Source organism: Cydia strobilella, chromosome 1, assembly GCF_947568885.1.
Source record: "Cydia strobilella chromosome 1, ilCydStro3.1, whole genome shotgun sequence".
Taxonomy (NCBI): domain Eukaryota; kingdom Metazoa; phylum Arthropoda; class Insecta; order Lepidoptera; family Tortricidae; genus Cydia; species Cydia strobilella.
In genome coordinates this window covers 13810605-13830487 of record NC_086041.1, presented here as the reverse complement: position 1 = coordinate 13830487, position 19883 = coordinate 13810605, and the positions used below count along the sequence as shown (strand labels likewise).

General features: G+C 38.5%; 1 protein-coding gene across 1 annotated transcript; it reads right to left on the bottom strand.

Moving 5' to 3' along the window:
* Positions 1 to 689: 689 nt before the first annotated feature.
* LOC134746026 (general transcription factor IIH subunit 1) lies at positions 690 to 19775 on the bottom strand. The gene is made up of 11 exons (XM_063680233.1): positions 19346 to 19775; positions 18959 to 19160; positions 18143 to 18279; positions 16854 to 17055; positions 15142 to 15247; positions 9662 to 9796; positions 8323 to 8571; positions 7140 to 7238; positions 5746 to 5872; positions 4015 to 4202; positions 690 to 3188 (listed from the first exon to the last, which is right to left on the bottom strand). Exons 1-11 carry the CDS (start codon positions 19497 to 19499, stop codon positions 3066 to 3068), a joined length of 1722 nt encoding a protein of 573 aa, XP_063536303.1. The 5' UTR covers positions 19500 to 19775; the 3' UTR covers positions 690 to 3065.
* Between the last annotated feature and the right edge of the window lie 108 nt (positions 19776 to 19883).

The window sequence follows — 19883 nt, the reverse complement described above, 5'->3', positions numbered from 1 at the left end:
ATGTTTTTTAAACAACACTGTGTTTCGGTCACGTGCCGAAGACAGGAGCTGACCGCTGCATAAAAGAAATATTGCCTTTGGTTTAACAGATTAGGATTTGAGCCGAAAAAAACATCTCAGAAAATTTCCGCCCACCACACAAATTTTTTGCTACGGAAGTTTGAATCTAATTATATTTTTAATTGGGTTGAATTGCATTTGTTAGAACATTTTACGTAAGAAATAAAATGCTACATACTTTGTTTGTTTTAAAAACAGTTGACATTTCATCGAAACTGAGTGTATACGTATACATCCTAATGCACATTGGGCGGCACGAGGATAGAGAGCGGAAACCCCGGTAAGCGAGCACAAACCTAACGATAAACTTACATTGCGCCTACTACACGCCATAGGTACAGTCGCCATCAGATATAACGGAGCGGCCGAGAGACTCAAAAATATCTGAACACGCACCTAGCGCCATGACAATAGAGGCGTGTTCAGATATTGGCTGCTCCGATATATCTGATGGCGACTGTACATACCAAAACAGCACCGGTATGTTGTTGGGCTAGCCGTTAGGTATATTGGTGGCATAAAATACATACATGCGCGTCGACTGTACTGCTAAGAAACGCTTCCAAAGGGACAGTATGCGGGCTTATTGTTAAAATAGCGAAAATCCGTAACATTAGGCAACCATTTTTTTATTGTGTACAAAATGACATACCATAACACTTCCCTCGTTAACATCATAATGTCCTTTAAATTACAAGACCATAGTTATAGTTATTAAAATATAAGACATGACATTAATTATTGCTTTTGTTGTGTTTTTTATTTATATTAATATTTTCTTTAACACCTGTTTATTTAAGTTTTGCTTTGCTTCTATAATTATGAAAATTAGAAAGCAAACCTACAAAATGTTCAGATCCAAGTTGTACCTAAACAAATCGTATTTAGACTTTTTGTCACTCATAATAAAAGTAAATCGATGCATAAATTTAACTGCACTAGAAGTAGCCACAACACAGTGACATTATATGGATAAATACAAATATGGTTGATTATGTATTAACTACTGATTTTTTTGGCAACAAATAAATTTAATGACCAACAAATTATGTATACCCCAAGCTCTCTCTAGGTACCTATTTTAATCATAACTGCACTTCTAATATTCAAACACCAAAAGTGGTAAGTGATCACCGAAATTTAAGTTACTGTTGCTACCCAAAGATTTAAATTAATTCGTCACAAAAAGCTAATCAGAGTAGGTACAATACTATCCATGTAGTCTTGTTTGACCTGCCCCAGTGTTTTTGCAAAGCGGGAGATGCGGAAGGGGACTGCACTCTCCTCAGCACCGGAGCCGTTGAAATTTGGTTGAATTAGAGTACCTACTTACTTACTGCATATTGTCTTGTTTTGATATAATTTACTTTTAATACATCCTTAGTGAGTTTACTATTATTAGCAAAACATTTGATATTTTAAAGGTGATGTTTTTGGAACATTTACTATTTTTGGGTTATCAATAATCAATTTGGAGTTATTTGCTTTAAATGGGATAGTAATTTGTAAAATTTTTCGTTATTGTTTTATAAAATGGAGATTTATTAATTTTAATGATCACTTAACTATGTTCAGTAAAAGAAAGTAATTTTATAACGTTTTATTTTACTTTATTTGGTGGTCAGTTTAACATAGCACTTTAGTATTGGTAATAATTGATATTAAGTAATTTAAATTTTTGAGTTCTTTCAAATCTTTTATGCCAATAATTATTCAAATTAGTTACTCTTAGTCTTCAATTAACCTGAATATACAATTTACAAAGATACGGTCCATAAGGCCCTCTAGAGTATAATTTACAGTTGATATTAATCCTCAAGTCAAGCAATGAAAACGGGTTACATTGTATGGCAAGTTCCATTCAAAGTGATCAGTTTTAATTACTATTGACACTAATTATAATTCAAACATATTGTAGACCTATTCTCGTTGTCACCGTAATCGACCTACGGGTATATAATAGCCAAAACCTATGACTTACAAGTATGAATATATCAAGAAAAAAAACCGGACAAGTGCGAGTCGGACTCGCCCACCGAGGGTTCCGTACTTTTAAGTATTTGTTGTTGTAGCGGCAACAGAAATACATCATCTGTGAAAATTTCAACTGTCTAGCTATCACGGTTCATGAGATACAGCCTGGTGACAAACAGACTGACAGCGGAGTCTTAGTAATAGGGTCCCGTTTTTACCCTTTGGGTACGGAACCCTAAAAACCATTAAAATAAGCGGCCATCCATTAATTACGTCACACGAATTTCATGATTTTTTTATCCTTCCTTCCCTCCTTGTCACGCCAGGTCACATTTGGCAACCCCCCCTCCCCCCTGGTGTGACGTCAGATATTTGGCATTTAAAACTTTCGCGTTTTGAACACATATTAAATCACATTTACAATCGGGTCTACCGCCAATTTATTTTGTTACCTTTATTTACCGATATTTGACGTTTCGACACAGGTTTCACTGGTGGTGGTCGCGGCTAACTAACGTCCCAGCAATATTGTAATATTGTGTTGTTTGGCAATATTGTTTTCAACGAAATTAGCAATTCGAATTAAATATGATTATTTTAATTTGAAGACACAAAACTGATCAGGAAAAAAAACACGAATAAAAACGATTCATCCTTTAAAAACTAGTTAATTCACTGTAAAGCGAATTTAAAAAATCAAAGCAATTGTCGGTTACAGGTGAAGTTAAAGTGACGTCACAAAGTTTGTGACTCCCCCCTCCCCTTGTCACAATATGTCACATTTTCTTGACCTCCTCCCTCCCCTAAACGTGTGACGTAATTAATGGATGATGATTTTCATTTTACGTTACACGCCTAGTTGTAAACGAATATAACCCAGTTCCAGTCCCAGTGCGGATTATGTCGACATTTTGGCGTATTCCACTGTGTAAGATACCGGTTATGGCAGTTATGTGCCAGCCTTGTTGGATAAACACAATAAGAATATAGGTCTGGATGACACCGAGAATAAGTCCCCTGGTACTACAATACTACCGAAGTTTGGCTTGCCTTTGTTGCCAAAGCGCGTACTTCGTACAGGCCACATCTATCATTTGGTTGATGTGTTTCGTAAGTGATGTCGCTAGTGGTGTCAGGTCGTGAAGCATTTTCTCCTGAAAAGAAAAACAGAGATTTAGCTGTTAGGGTGGTATTTCATCTGTACAATATCTTGGTCCAATGTGATGAAAGAAATTGGATGACTTGATCAATTTGCTAGAAACACCAAAATTTGATCAAATATTACGAATGACATTTAATTCAAAATGGCTACGCAAATAGCATAAAAACCACGTGAAAACTTGGACCAAGATACTGGATAAGTGGAATGAGCCTCCATCAAAGAAATTTGTTTAAATATTGGATATAGAAATTGGACCAAGATATTGGACAGACAGGTCAAAAAATTTATCAAATTTCTTTGACATGCCCTTGACAAATAAACCTGGATCAAATATCAGTGTTGTCATCCAATTTCTTTGATCAAATTCGCCATTCGCATTCCGAGGGTCTACCGCGAACTACGTTCGACGTGTTGCCTCTCTGTCGCACTTGTAAATTTGTACGTAAGTGTGACAAGGAGGCAACACGTCAAACGTGGTTCACGGTAGGCCCTCTGATACTTCTGCACCTTGTTCAGGCATATCTGATGGCAAATGTATGCACGCTAAAAACACCAAACATATACCCTATCACAGTATTAGACGTGTAGATGTAGTACAGGGAGGCCCCGCCCGCCTGGAAACAGGCGGGCTGTCGATCGCTTGTTGCGTTCATTGGCCGCGGACCGCTCATTTATCTTTGGTCAAAGTTTACTATAGTTATTTTCACCACACCATCTGGCGGGTGGCGCAAGACCGGTCATTGTGGCACTCTTTGGGGGAGGCCTATGTCCAGCAGTGGACGTCCTCTGACTCATATGATGATGATGATGAGGTATACCTCAAACGGCCTCAGCTTGACGTTCCTGAAGCGGAGCAGCGCCGCGTAGAAGTTGTCTGCGCGCGCACTGTCCGCCTCCTGCGCGGGCGCGGCGGGCGCGGGGAAGCAGCGCCACAGCTCGCGGAGCAGCTCCCCCGCGGACAGGTACAGCCGGTTCAGCTCGGATTTCACGTCGGCCGGAATTAGTTCTGGAGAAGTATGTTTGTACAATTAAAGTTTACGCGTGATCGTAGGCAGAGGATATTAAACACTACACTAGCCTCTGAGGGTTGGAAAAAATTTAGAAAGGCATTAAACATATGTTTGGTGTTAAATGAAGAGCGCCACTTATTGACCGAGCGTTGAACTTGGGCAAAAATGCTTTCGTATGCCTGGATTTTCTCCTCTGCAGCGGTGGCAGCATGGTTCCATTTTTATCGCCTGTCAATATGCCCGTCACTTTCGCACTTACATACTTGTTAGAACGTGACAGGCATGGTGGCAGGTGATAAAAATGCGACCGTACTACCGCCGCAGGTCACATTTCTCAACCGATACTGGTAAAATTTTATAAGTAGGTTCGGTAGCTAGAATTTTTCTCTCGTTTTGTTTTTCGGAAAATGTTTAGAACAGGGACCGGCCCGCTATCCCTTATCGGGGTTTTATAAGGGTATTGCATAAGGCTTAACTCACCATACCCTTTGCCAGACGAAACCCTTTGTTTTGGTTTTAAAAACCCTTATATAAAGCTACCACATTTGAGTAATCGGTAGCCCAAATACCCTTACAAAACCCTTATCATCCGCTCACCAACACCTTGCATATTGCTTATAAGGGTTAGCCTTATAAAGGGCTTCACTTTTAGCATATAAGCGTGCTAATTTAAGTCGTCTACCTTGTTCATAAACCACACATTAGTTCGAATCCGAGCGATCGTCGGCGGCGACGGCGGCGTTCTTTGACTAGGCACGTATTTTCTTTCCTTTTCATACACTACCGTAGATATATACTAATCCTGTCTCTTTCACGCAAAGGGAAACCTTTATCAAAAGCGCTTAAAGATAAGGGTAACCCTTATTAAGGGCTAGCCTTATTTTTGGTTAGCTTTTCGGTAAGGGTTAGTCAAAGGTAAGGGTATGAATAGGCTTGCAGTTCAAAAGGGAAAGTCTTTCAATGTGTTAGCCGTGTTTAAGTGTCGCCCATTGAAAGGGTTTTATTGCGGAAAGGGTTGTCCGGTCCCTGGTTTAGAATGGTAGAAATGGATGCCAGTAGGGTCTATGGCACTAAAGACCATTGTGAGTTCGCTGTGATAATGACTCAACGAAGTATTTTTTTTATTTTAACATTTATTAATCTTATGAAGGTTATCGCGAGGTCTACAGCTCACAGAGCCAGTAAATATTTTCACATGCCCGTGTACTACTAGTCTACTCACGCGCCATGGCGGCGGCGCGGCGTGGTGCTGCCGCATGAGCGCGCCGCCGGGGCTGAGCTCGCCGAGCGCGGCCACGCAGCCCGCCGCGCCGACGCGGATCGGTCGCGCGCACCGCTGCCCGCCTCACCCCGCACCTGCCCGTGTACTACTAGTCTACTCACGCGCCATGGCGGCGGCGTGGTGCTGCCGCACGAGCGCGCCGCCGGGGCTGAGCTCGCCGAGCGCGGCCACACAGCCCGCCGCGCCGACGCGGATCGGTCGCGCGCACCGCTGCCCGCCTCACCCCGCACCTGCCCGTGTACTACTAGTCTACTCACGCGCCATGGCGGCGGCGTGGTGCTGCCGCATGAGCGCGCCGCCGGGGCTGAGCTCGCCGAGCGCGGCCACACAGCCCGCCGCGCCGACGCGGATCGGCCGCGCGCACTGCTGCCCGCTCGACCACGCCTGCTCACAAACAAAGTGCACTCAGTAAGGCTGCGTTTCCACCAGAGATGTGCGAGGCTGCGTAGCGAGGGATGTTTGTTAAGAACCAGTAGAATCCCTTTACGTACCTTTCCTCGATCAATGTTAAGTGATTCTATTGGTTCTTAACGACGACCGGTCTGGCCTGGTAGGTAGTGAAGCCGATGGTCCTGGGTTCGAATCCCGGTAAGGGCATTTATTTGTGTGATGAACACAGATATTTGTTCCTGAGTCATGGGTGTTTTTATAAGTATGTATTTATCTATATAATAGTATATGTATATCGTCGTCTAGTTCCCATAGTCTTTCTCCCTAGAGGAAGCGCCCTAGAGGAAGAGCCCCGGCAAGATGGTCGGATTCCATTAGACAAGCATGTGGTTCCATGCAGAGGGCAGCCCACATAGCCATAGCGTTAAATGGAGGGATATAGTTCTTGGTCACGATCCTCAGTCATGAGGGAACGACGAAGAAGAGAGTTCCCATAGTACACAGGCCACTAGATAAGTTTTGCAATAGACAAATATGAAACAAAGATACTTTTAAAAACTATTTCCATAAACCTATGTACAAGCTTTGCTTAGTTTGGGGCTAGATCTTTGCAAGATGTCCCCTAATATTTATTTTATCTATTTACAAACATATCCCTCGCTACGCATCCTCGCAAATCTCTGGTGGAAACGCAACCTAAAGTAGATAACAACATCAGCAAATGAGCATGAGCGACGAAGTCAGCCATAAAATAAGTCAAATCCTTCTGATAGAATGACCTGCTAAACGTCAGTAACCCCCTTATTCATAAACGTCTACTAAAGTTGACAAGCCGCAATAATTGTTTGTCCCTTTCCATCATACCAATACGTCGGAAAGGGACAAACGATTATTAGCGGCTTGTCAACTTTAGTAGACGTTTATGAATAAGGGGGTAACTCGTTAAAACTATTCTAAAATGTGAATAATTACTGCATAATTATTATTAGGTATCCTATCTAAAACGTACCTGTAAAAAGATGCAAGTCTCGCAACGCAGTTCTTCTAACTACTTACAAAAATGTTCTGCGATGTAATGTTATCCAAGTCGGTTATTTTAGTCAGTACCGTAGGGTGTCCACAGAACTCGATTTGCACCGACTTACCTATGTTAAAACCGTATCTTTTTAAGAATAAGTTACCTTTATTTTCATGGTTCTACTCCTTGTCATTTATCTTAGATTTCTACATCAGAATTATATAATTGACAAAATTCTTTTACCTGACATATTGAAGCTAGAGCCGACAAAGGCGGCGGGTGATTCGTACTCGAACCTGATTGGTTCACTTGCGACGACGGTCCTAATAAATACCTTTCAATCTGTAAAAGAAACAAAAGGAATTAAAAAACCCGATTGTACCTTTTGGAACCGAGACAAATTACTTATTAAAACCTGCAATTCGTTTGCGCTGTAGGTTAAGATGCGTTAGACATAGACATACAAAATAATGAGACAAAAAAAAGGAGTTACAGTAACTAGTTGTTTGTTTTATTTCAATATTAGTACGAGCGGTTAAACAACTTTAACCTAAAGTGCTAATACTCATACTCGAGCAAGCATAAAATCCGAATCATTGAACGACGAGCGTAGCGAGTGGTTCGAAAAGTGGAATCTTGAACATTACGAGGGCTTCAAGGCACGAAGGTTGAACGAATTTTGCTACCGAGTGAAACACAACATTTTTCGCCACACAAACACAAGTAAAATATAAATTGTAAAACGTTAGTGTCAAATCTAGGTGAACACTACTAAATATTTATCATTCAAAAACATATTTAAAAGTCAATTCTACAAGCCAACTCAAAATTTGCATCAACTTACTTTGCCACTCTTGTGGATAAAATGCAACTTTCTCATGAGTTTTTGAAGGATAAAGACAGCCTTTATGAGCTGGTGTGGTGAGTAAAATCTTATTTGTTCCATCATCTAACTGTTAACTAACAATGAGTATACCTCTTGCAAAGGCATAAGGTCCACTGATGCCCAGTTTGTCGTTACTACCCATTCGCTTCAAGTTGGCTGTTACCTCCGGCCTGGTTCCCCGCATCACCCCTTCTGACGCCTTATCCACTCGGCTACCACAGCTTTACAACTACTTTTATTACTTATATTTAATACAATCACAATGATTAATAAATAAAGTAAGCATTCAAAAATAATTGTGTGAAATTATTTCTTGTCGACAGTAGTATTAATTGTACTGTGACGTTATCATGTAACGGTCGCCAACGGCCAACTTGAACTTGAACGGGTAGTAGTATATCTACTTTTCCTGTCTGTACAAGCACAGGCAGTAAATTACTTATTAAATCGATTCTTATAATAATGATAATGAGCCACAGTAAAATATGTACGAAGAGTACGTATAACTATAACTGAATTAATTGATCGTAGGTAGTTTACCTTGGATAATTTCAGTTCCTGTGCATCTTCATTCCTATTTGAATCTTCTAGATCTTCATAATGTATCTTCTCTAATATCCTCCTTCTCTTGTCCACGGGCTCTAAAGCATTTTTTTCATTAGCTGGCCTCTTCTCAGCAGTGCCATTTGTTTCTTTAACCCCATTTTCTACCACTTTATTGTTATTGTTTGCAGTTTTATTATTGCTATCACTACTACTAGAATTTGTTTTTTGACTAGCTTTGAGCACCTGTTGAAACAAAAAGTATATTTATTATTAAGGGGCTCCCCGCGGTTTTCATCATTTTTGACAAGTTTTAAGCCATTACTCCTACATTTGCACTAATACAGATAGAATTATTAGACAAACGGTTATCGGTTCTTCAATCTTTTATCTTTCTTGTCTGCCGGGTTTTGAAAGAAATGAACAGTTTATTTATTTATATGAGCCTAGTGTCCCACTGCTGGGCAAAGGCCTCCCTCCCCCCTTTCCACGTATCCCGGTCTTGACCCGTCTCCCACCAGTTCCTGTCAAACGCGTCAAGGTCATCTGTCATGAATAGTACTTATTTTTTTAATGATTTTTTTTAACATTGTCTAAAAAACACTGTTTTTACATATACCTACGAAATCTACCTATTTGGGTACGTCTTTGACGTCCTAAAAACTGGTCAGAGATTTTTAAACTAATTAACACAAAAGTTATGACCGGAAAACCAGTTTTTTGGTCTAAATAAAATTGTTCAACTTTGATGCCAAATATCTCGAAGACAATGAACTTTGAAGTAAATATGGGATAATATGGGAGCCGTTGCTGTTAATATGATAAGCTGCAAAAAACATTAGAAAACTAAGGGATTCAGATCGAAGGTCATTGGGGCCAGAGAGCCCCTTAAAAATCAATGCATCACTGGTCGCATTAACTTCTCTCCTAGTATATTTAAAGCACCCATAAAATTAATTTCAGTCCTCCGATGTATTCACGCTTATAATGCAGAGGATGGGCTTACAATCCAAATCTGATTAGTACGGATCGGTATCTGGGTCGGATCCGTCAGATCTTCTGTGGAATTGGATCCGGATTGCAAACCCTAATGGCGCATTCATTTTAAGATTGGTTTACAGGTCACGCCAAATCCCGTCTACAGTTGATTCGCGACATTCGCGTATACTTGTCTCAAGTCTAAGGGGCCCGCTCTGCAGTGGGATTATAAGTTTCTCAATCACATCGAGTCAAAAAGTAATCTTGAGTTGTGGATACTAATACTAACAATACATAGATTAACACTTGAATACATAGAATAAATCCTAAATAGAATGCTGCCAGAAACCATACTTGCCATAATAGAATGTTGGTTGAATCGTTTGATCATATTCCTATGTATGGACGTGCTGTCGCCTTTATCTTTCTCAACGGGGGCTTCGTCTTCCGTGGGTAAGAGTGGAATAGGCTCCGTGAATTTAGGCAGATCCACCTGAAAATGTTACATAACAAACTTATGTTATTTTTTGGAGAAAATGAGGTGCGTAGTGCGTATAACTGAAGTCAGTGTAATCTAAAGATTTTTACAGTGGTACCGTGGTGGTACCATTCCAAATTTAAATGACAGCGCCAATATTAAAATAACTAAATATACGAGGCAACTTTGTGCCTCGCAATTTCCTCGCGAGGCGTCTCGTCCTGTGTGAACCCGTTTATCAGTCAAGATACATCTTTCCGTACAGCCGAACGCGCGTGAGCGTTGGCGAACTAACCCTGCAGGAGTCGATGACAGGCAACGGCATTCGAGAATAAATACGATCTAACTGCTGAATTTATAAGTTACAAATTCCTTTTCATCACACTTGCTCGAAAAAGGTCTTATTTCCTGCAGGTGTTCTGAAGGACAAAGGTACAGACCCAAGGTACAGGCCTTCGATGAATAAACTTCCAAAAAAATTCAATATGGCGGACGAATGTTTTAGCACAATCGGATTAGGACTAATTTCAAAATCTCTAGAACAGTCCTGAAATTTGGTATGTATATAAATTAAAGGCCCCTTTTTCATGTCCACACCATTTGACATTTGGGGACCTCGAGAAATCGCAGCCATCTTGGAAAATGTGTGCCATCCTGGAAAAAATCACGTTTTACTCTAAACCAAAGAGGACATAATAAGATAGAGCGGTACTGTCATAGTAAATTTTGTAACCACTGTAAATTCACTGCCATCTATCGCCATACTTTAAAACTAAAAATGAAGATTTATAAAATTACGTTAAAATGTATTTAAATATGGGTAAATGATTTTTTTATTTGCATTAATTATTTTTATATGATTTTGAACCTTGTTCTTTAACGGATATGCGTTAAAATTATAAATAACAAACAAAACCGTCAAAGCCCTCTATACGAGAGTAGGCCAAAGCTAGTGGCGCCATCTGATCGAGAATCAAATTTTCGTGATTTTCGAGGCACGTTTTTTCCTTAGACTGTATCCATCTATTACGGGGTTATATCTATCTTTGCTCTAAATATACGTTCTCTATGAAAATATGGTGTATGGCAAACTGTAAGCTTATTAAATTCCCAACACAAAAAAAGTTTACAACAATTAGAACACTATGTCCCTAAAACGAAGCCATCTCATAGAAATATGGCTCAGAAGTCAAAAAGTTGTGCTAATTCATCTCGTACTGACGTTTTATTCAATCAATACTCAGAAAAAATACTTGTCATCATCATCATCATGTCAGCCCATAGACGTCCACTGCTGGACATAGGCCTCCCCCAAGGCTCGCCACTCCGACCGATCCTGTGCCTTTCGCATCCACCGAATTCCCGCGACCTTCACCAGGTCGTCGCTCCATCTCGTTGGAGGCCTACCGGCAGTTCGTCTTCCGGTACGCGGACGCCACTCCAGAACCTTCCGGCCCCACCGGCCATCAGTTCTGCGAGCAATGTGCCCCGCCCACTGCCACTTGTACTAGTTAATAAACTGAATTACTGAAATACACATACAATATCATCAGCCCAACCGTGGTAAATTTTCTGGCAATTATATTTTATTAATTTAAGTACATAATAAAAATAGGTATATCAAGCTAGATTTTGTAGGGAAACACACACAGTAATTAGAATTCGTTTTTAGTTTCGTTTCGCATATATACTAGTGATGTACCGACTATTGATTTGGCCGACTAGCCGACTAATCGGCGCTCGGATGGCCGATTAGTCGGCCGACTAGTCGGCTAGTCGGCCAAATCCATAAATCATTTTCTCTCTTTAAAGTTTGCATTCGGATAGTCACTGCAGTAGCTTTGTCTAAGTTCGGATGCTTTGAAAAACATTTGTTTTGCTCCTTGCGTCACTTTTCGCGCGCAAGTTTTGTACATTTGATTTAATAAATGAAATGCACAATATATGTAGGCAATTACGGCAACAAATATCCAAATAAAAAATATTTCGTTTAAATACAGACTTCATGCATGAATCCTTTTGAGCATTTTGAGCACAAAGTGTCCCGCGTTTTGTGAGGTTAATCATTTTGTAGTAACTTAATTACAGATGCTTGACAAAAATTGAAAAAAAAAACAAGGTGATGTACATAATAAAACGTTTGCAATTGTAACCAACTACATAATATTGTACGGACTGCGACGACATACATAATTTTTAGATACTTCGACAATACTTGGGTTTACCCTAGCTATGTATACATAAACATTGTTTTTAGTGTGACATTGTTCATTTATTTATTAATATTTTTCTTTTAAATTTTTACTTCATAAATTGTTGGTTTTGCTGTTTTATTTAATGAAAGCATTTTGTTTTATCCTTTTGTGTAAAGTACTATATCTTTTTCTTTGAAACAAATGAATCTATCTATCTACTCCCTACAGACAAATTTAATATAACAATATGAACAGAAATATTCGTATGCACCCTCAATAGGTATAAAGTATAATTTTATTAATTTGAATAAACTGGGCATTAAACATTTGATCAATATTTGCTGTTTATTTCGTTTATGTGCTATTTTTCTGTACTGTAATAAGTGGCCGACTAATCGGCCATTTTTGCCGACTAGTCGCCGACTAATCGCCGACTACAAATGTGGCCGGATAGTCGGCTTTACCGACTAGTCGGTACATCCCTAAATTATATACTAAATCAACAGTAATCGTCAATTTTCGTTTGTAGTCGAATTCCAAAAAGCGCTGTTAGTACCTATTTTTATGATTCCGGTTCTTTACAGCCAAATATCATAATAACGTGTTCCTAGAATATCAGAATGTCAAAACAGATTATTCTCATAATGTCTAAAGCTCGAAATGACTTACGCCTACTTCTTAAATTATCGTATTCTTAATACGACTATAATTCATTTAGACTCTATCGCGTTTTGATAAATTTTCAATTCTACCGTTTCCCAAAATGTCTAAAACTTGACTTGATCATGTTTTGATGAATTTTCAATTATACCATTTCCCAAAATGTCTAAAACCCAAATTAACTACATACAAAAACGCCACATTGTCAAAATATCTAACTCAGTATCTATGGAAAATATTTAAAATTATGTTGAAGTTACAGTTTTTAAGCAATGAGTAATTATCAACGGTATCCCAATTTTCGTCTTGTTACTATTTTTATTCTGTACCATCGAGAATTTTAGATATTAAGACAGTGTCATTTTGATCTTTAGGCCTGTCAACAAAAGGCATTTTTGAATTTTGGCAATTATGAAACTAATGCATTTTCACTTTCAGTCCTAATAATAATTCGGTATTTGTAGTTATTGTTCATTTTACCAATTATACAATTTGGATATCGGATGTAATGTATAAATGTTATTGTGACTTTTTATTGTATTGAAAATAAGTCAATTTGGGAATTTAGGCATTTTGGAACTAAGACAATTTGAGATTTAGTAAAATATGTGAAAAGCCATTATGATATTTGGCTGTAACGAACCGGAATCATTTTTATTTTTGATTTTTATTTAATTAGTTATGCTAGAGTACTTACATAAGAGTAAGAGTAGACAATAGTAGTGCTTGCTACAGACAGGTCATCTTGGCGGTCTACCATTTTTAACCACATCAAATCGTTTGAGGAAAACCACCTCAATACCTTAGATGCCAAACGCAAACAACGTAAAGAAAGACCGAAGCCCTCCTCATCATCATCATCATCATCATGTCAGCCGATAGACGTCCACTGCTGGACATAGGCCTCCCCCAAGGCTCGCCACTCCGACCGATCCTGTGCCGCTCGCAACCACCGAATTCCCGCGACTTTCACCAGGTCGTCGCTCCATCTCGTTGGAGGCCCTCCTACGCGTATACAATGCGTCTGGCCAACTTTCTTGGAACACCTGCAAAAGCGTCTTTAAGACCATGTTCGGCCTGGCCAGCCACATTAGAGCCCATAACAGGCGAAATCCATAATTTCTTGGGGTCGCCGTCATCGAAATCGATGAGGTACTTACATAAAATATTTTTAGACAAAAAAATCCTGTACGGTTCTTTCTTTCACATGTACCCCTAAATACATGTACATGTATACCTACTTACACTATGTGTATATCAGTAATTCAGTTAATTAACTAGTACAAGTAATGGCGGATGTTGGCACAATACGAAGAGCAGTTCATTGTCTATGTCCACAATACCCATACCGGAAGACGCTTTCTTTGTCCTCGAGGCTCTACCTCCTCGAGGGGGGAGGGGGGAGCATGTTAGCGCCTCCTTGGTGCTACCTTCATGCGTTGCTGGCCGCTGATCTCCGTATTAATTTTGAATTCAGTTTATTGACATTGACGATATATGCCAATTTTGTTCCATTGGTGTATAGATAGTTATTTTCAGAAGAAGAAATGTATGAATTTATTTACAAAAACGTAAACATATTATAAATTTATAATAAAGTTGATATGTTTGAACGATTGTCTGTTCTCGAACAGTTTAGGCGCTAGAAGAAAAAATATGATTTAATATTCGGCGTCCTCTCAAGGCGGCTGTATTGATATTTCTTTAATAAAGCAAGCGTAAACAGGTTGTGAAGAGCAAGAGGATACGTCATTTAAAAAAATCCGTCCAGTATCCTAAGCTAGTGTAATTTGTTTGCTTATAATCATCACTACTTACACCCATAACCCTACTTTCTGGTTTAGTCGCAGTCGTGAGTCGAGTAAAATGTTGATATATGTAGGACGTGTACAAATGTATAGACAAAAGTGGAATTCATATTCCTACAAGTTTCTTATTAAGAGAATATCCCCTGAAGGGTTAAAAGGTGGTTAAAAGCGCTAAATCTAGATTCAGCGAGTATTTTCTATAACAAGATTTAGTTTTTCCGCAAAGATATCTAGGACATTTTTGTGTAGAATTTAATAAGCTTTAACGTTGCCTTACACCATATTTTCATAGAGAACGTAGATTTAGAGTAAAACGCGAATTTCTCCAGGATGGTACACATTTTCCAAGATGGCTGCGATTCCTCGAGGTCCCCAAATGTCAAATGGTGTGGACATGAAAGAGGGGCCTTTTATTTATAAACATACCAAATTTCAGAATTGTGCTATTTGAAATGTCACCGTATTTAAGAATGATTTCGCTTCAAATTTAGTTTATTCTTTGCAAGTGTGATGAAAAACATTGAGTGTAACTCGGGGGGGTAAGAATATCGTCACTCGAGTCTTTAATTCTATATAATAGACTCCTACAATATTTCACTTCCCCCGGGTCCAATATTTCACATGGCTCGGTCTGTCTGGGACGGGTCTGTGCTGTGAATGGTACATTACTTTAGATGAAATCAAAAGGAAACCAAACCGTGAGGTCCAGTGTGGTGTGCTTCATAGCTGAGGCAATGGCGTGGTCGTCTAGTTTTGCACATTCTCCAAATAAATCTTTGCTGGAAGATGACGCTATGCGGTCCCTGTGAAATAAAACAATACCTAATGTATTACATATAAAAGAAACTGCAAGGAAAGACTCGCTAAACAAAGCCGAAGACAGGCAAAAATGGAGAGAATTGGAGGCCTACACCCGAAGAGGGGTCCAAATTAAATAAATAGATAGTAAATAGCATACATAAACCTAACACTAACTACTAACTATAAGAAACTTACTAACCAATACGCTAAAACTTCTAATGTAAAAAACTGAAAATTTGGAAATAAAATGCTTTATTATTTTTATTTATTACATGTATACTATTAACCTTTCATATGCCGGGAACGTGGACCGCGATGACGTAGACTTCAATATCTACTGCATGGAGCACTGATCCACGTTCCGCTATATTAGAAGGGCTATGACTTATGACAATCAGTAGGGTGTTGCTTAATATACGAAAGAATTATTGATTGTTATAGAGAGGTAGTCTAAGAAAAGAATTTGCTCTCCCTAGTTTGACAACCGAAGCAGATGGCGCTGTACTGGGCCATAATGTTTTGTGGTCACTGAATTGTCAAACCAGGCCTCCTTCACTCGCTCAAGGCCACGCGCTATATGCCTACCGCTCGGCGTATCGTCGATGATTCAACCGACAGAGGGCCGCCGACCGCCCGCCTGAGCGCTCGCACCGCGCGTTTCCCGCGCCTATGCTTCGAAATGCCGAAACCACGAAATTATTGTGCAGTAGATGGGTGTAAAAGTCAAAAAACAAAGGAAAATTTGTCGTATTTACCAAGTAGTATTTTAAATCTATCTTGAATTTTGTCACCATTTATTTCTTTGAACATAAGTAGGTAAATCGTAAATGAAGGAGTTTTTTGAGTCAGGTAATATAATTGTTGTTTTTAAATATTTGATTGACTAATAAAAAATATGGTTGATTCGCAACATTTGTTTTATTACAATAATAGCATAAGTAACAGTACAACCCTAGCGCATTCTTACAATGACGCGTTGGCACGTGACTCGCACGGCGAGCAAGGCAGTCTCGACTCTTTGTTCGCGTACTTATGGTACATTTCTTCTCGTCCTGAGGAGCAGGTATTATTATTAAGATTTTGTAGGCTATTATAGCGTAGGTATTTTCGCTTTTGTATGGGAATGATGTATCTGTTACGTAGTAACTATTTATTAATCTGTGGTCAAACGTCAAAGTTATAGATCGAATCATATCAACTGAGCTAATGCACTTACCTACCTACCTACTACCTATACCTTACAATTTACGGATCTATACAGCGCTATCGCGGTGTCAAATTCAAAGCAATTGTCTTTACACAATCAATAGACCTTTGCTTATACTAAACCCACATGCACGTCATGTTAAATTGGCATTAAAAACATAGTTTTTCAATAATTCATCAAATTATATTCTCGTAAGGCCTAAGGTCCTACCTATAGTACCTTTTAAGTTTCTTGAAATGTAATTTATTTTCAATCGGAATAGAGTTGCATTTGTTTTGTTTTGTTCAATTGTCTAACACAGCAAAATCAACTCTATTTTCTACACAATTTTTCTTGTATAGCGGGGACAGGGTGGGGTCTTAGGAGGATATAATAACAGAAATTGTATACACAATATTTACCTGTGAAAATAATGAGATTGAAAGAATTTAGTCCAGAATTCCGCTTCAGTCATCTTGTTGGGCACATAGTCTATATGTTTCTTTCTGACGGCAGGATATGTTTTGAATATAGCGTCTATTATATCCTGTGTGAGATTATATTTGAGGCCATTGCAGCCATCTGTTTGGGGCTGGATGTCCGCTAGAAAAGCCCCGGAAACACCTACAAATATTTAAAATAAATAAATATTATAGGACATTCTTACACAGATTGACTAAGTCCCACGGTAAGCCCAAGGACTCTTGTGTACTCAGACAATGATATATATAATATATAAATACTTAAATACATAGAAAACACCCATGACTCAGGAACAAATATCTGTGCTCATCACACAAATAAATACCCTTACCGGGATTCAAACCCAGAACCACCGGCTTCACAGGCAGGGTCACTACCGACTAGGCCAGAGCAGTCGTCGAAATATTTAAATGCCTAAATTTGATATGTCTGCAATCAAGTTGATAGTTACTCTAAAAATTCTTGTTGGTTACTCTGTATTCTAAGATTGGCCTTTTCAATCAATATATTTTAAAGTTGTTATGCAATGAGGATAACATGCAAAGCTTAACCAGGGGGGTGTCACTTCGCAGTTTAGGTACATTTGGCCGGCGCGCCTCCCGGGCAGGCGTATAGCAATGGGCTGCCGCTCTCGCACAAAATTGAAAATACATATGCCTTCGAAACCTAAATCTATAGATATTGTTATTTGTTTTGTTTACGGATGTCTGAATAAACGGAAGAACAAGGAAGCAGAAATTTTTTTTTTTTAATTCCGGACTATATTGACCAACATGTTTTCAAAGAAATAAGTACTGTGGCATACCTACTTCCGTGAGAATCAGACATACTATCTCCGGATAAAAAAATTATGTTTACAGAATCAATGTTTGTAATTTCTACATATTTATCTTAAAAATAATAAATCAGTAGGTATAGGTACAAAAACTTGTCAAGTGACAACCCCGTGCCAACACTCGCAGCTCGGTCATAAAACTGCGGCGGCGAAAAATATTCAATTTTACATGCAGGCGGCGAGTATAGGTATAATTTTATACCTAAATCTGACTTTTGTGAAGGAGTGAATTTGCTGTGTAGTTATTTTGTGGCTTAACACAGATGGCACTACCATTGTTTAAAAAAAAACATGTCTAATCATGCCAACCGCAAAGGACTATAAACCATATACTACAGACTTTATGTTTGTAAATGTGTGTGATGAGTTCATGTTCAATTTTACATCACTTACCCGCCTCCTGCTTAATATTATTAGATTCAGTATAATGTTTCAAAGTGGGTGTGTTCCAATACTCTTCACTATTAATCACTTTTGATATTACTAAGTCTTCATATAAATGCTTCAGAGTTGGATGAAGAGACAAGAGCCTAGAAGAGAGAACATTAATTACTTGGCTATAACATAATATATGTCAGTACATTGTATACCTAAATCACTTATTCTTATGATAGAACTTGTGTGCATTTACAAATTAATAATGTATCCATTCCATATTAAAATAATTATAATTATTTTACTCTAAATTAGAGATGGGCCGAATATTCGGTATTCGGCATATTCGGCAAGTTTTCCAATGTTCGTATTCGCCTGACCTATTCATTTAAAAATACTTTTTATTATGTTTGTCTTGTACAACACAGTAAGATGTACTCCCCCAGAAATTTTCCAGTACTTTCTTCCATCAAGTTATATTTTCGCATTGTCATTAAAACAATATGATTTGACATGTTGAATCCATAGAATGTTTTGATTATTTGGAGGGTGTTAAAACATTTTTTGCGTGTCCCTTGCCTTTTGACCAGTTTGGTTCTAGGGAATTACCTAAGAAGCAATTTATCTTTAGCTGCTAATGTAATTCATGCATTTTTAAATGGTTTCTTAGAATGATACTAACGAACCGAATAATTCGGCCGAATATTCGGTTCGGTAAGATCTGAGCCGAATATTTGTATTAAGCAAAACTCCATATTCGGCCCATTTCTACTCTGAATATTTTATGCAGTAAATAATCTTATGATTCTGCCCCATGTGTTGTGTGACCCATACCTGGACTTCATCTCTAGTTCTCCATCAATTTGCCTCTTAAACTTAGGTAACAGATTCACCAGCAAGCCTTTCACCTGGTCCCGGTCCTTAGCCTGTGCTTCAGGGCCCGCAGGGTTGACAAAGTGGAATGTGGAACATGTTCCATCATGGAGCACCACTTGCAGTTGCACTTTAGGCTTACCAGCTGGTGATATCTTTTGTGCTAAAATTTAATTAGTTTTTATTTATTTTACTCCATTATTTCTTACAATATGTAATGCATAAAGTATTATGTTGGAAGATCTTGTATCTAGTATTAACATGTACTTCTATACTGTATTAAGAATACTAGCCCCCACAATAACTTTGGTATCCGGATTATACATATTGTTCTTATTATGGACTTACTTTTAATATCAGCATATTTGTGCGATACAGCAACAGTGTCTCTATTTTCCAGCATCCATGCCAACCTCTGATTCATCACATACAAGGTACCGTCACCCTTCTTATATCGTACGTAGCTTACGCTCATCAAAACGTCTTCCGAAGACGTTGTCATTGTTACAGTATTTAAGCTATTGGTGTATTAACCCAAAAATGCTATTGGTTTTATAACTAATGAAAGAGGTATAAATATTGCCCCATGACAATAAGAGTTCAAGATCACGGACACTGGGTCTCCTCAGGTATAGTCCAGTATACTTTTAGTGGGTAAATAAATAGTTTGGTCCAAATTCCGTGGTTTATAAAATGCTAAAATACAAAGCGATGAAATTATTTAACAAAAACCACATCAGTCGACCATTTGCAGTTTTGACAAAACTGACATGACAGAACACACTTTACCATAGACAAATTAACCGTTTTTGTACTAATGTGTTTTTTTACATGCAACATTTTTGTTCATGTCTATGATAACAAATCGTGAATGAATCCAATTGTT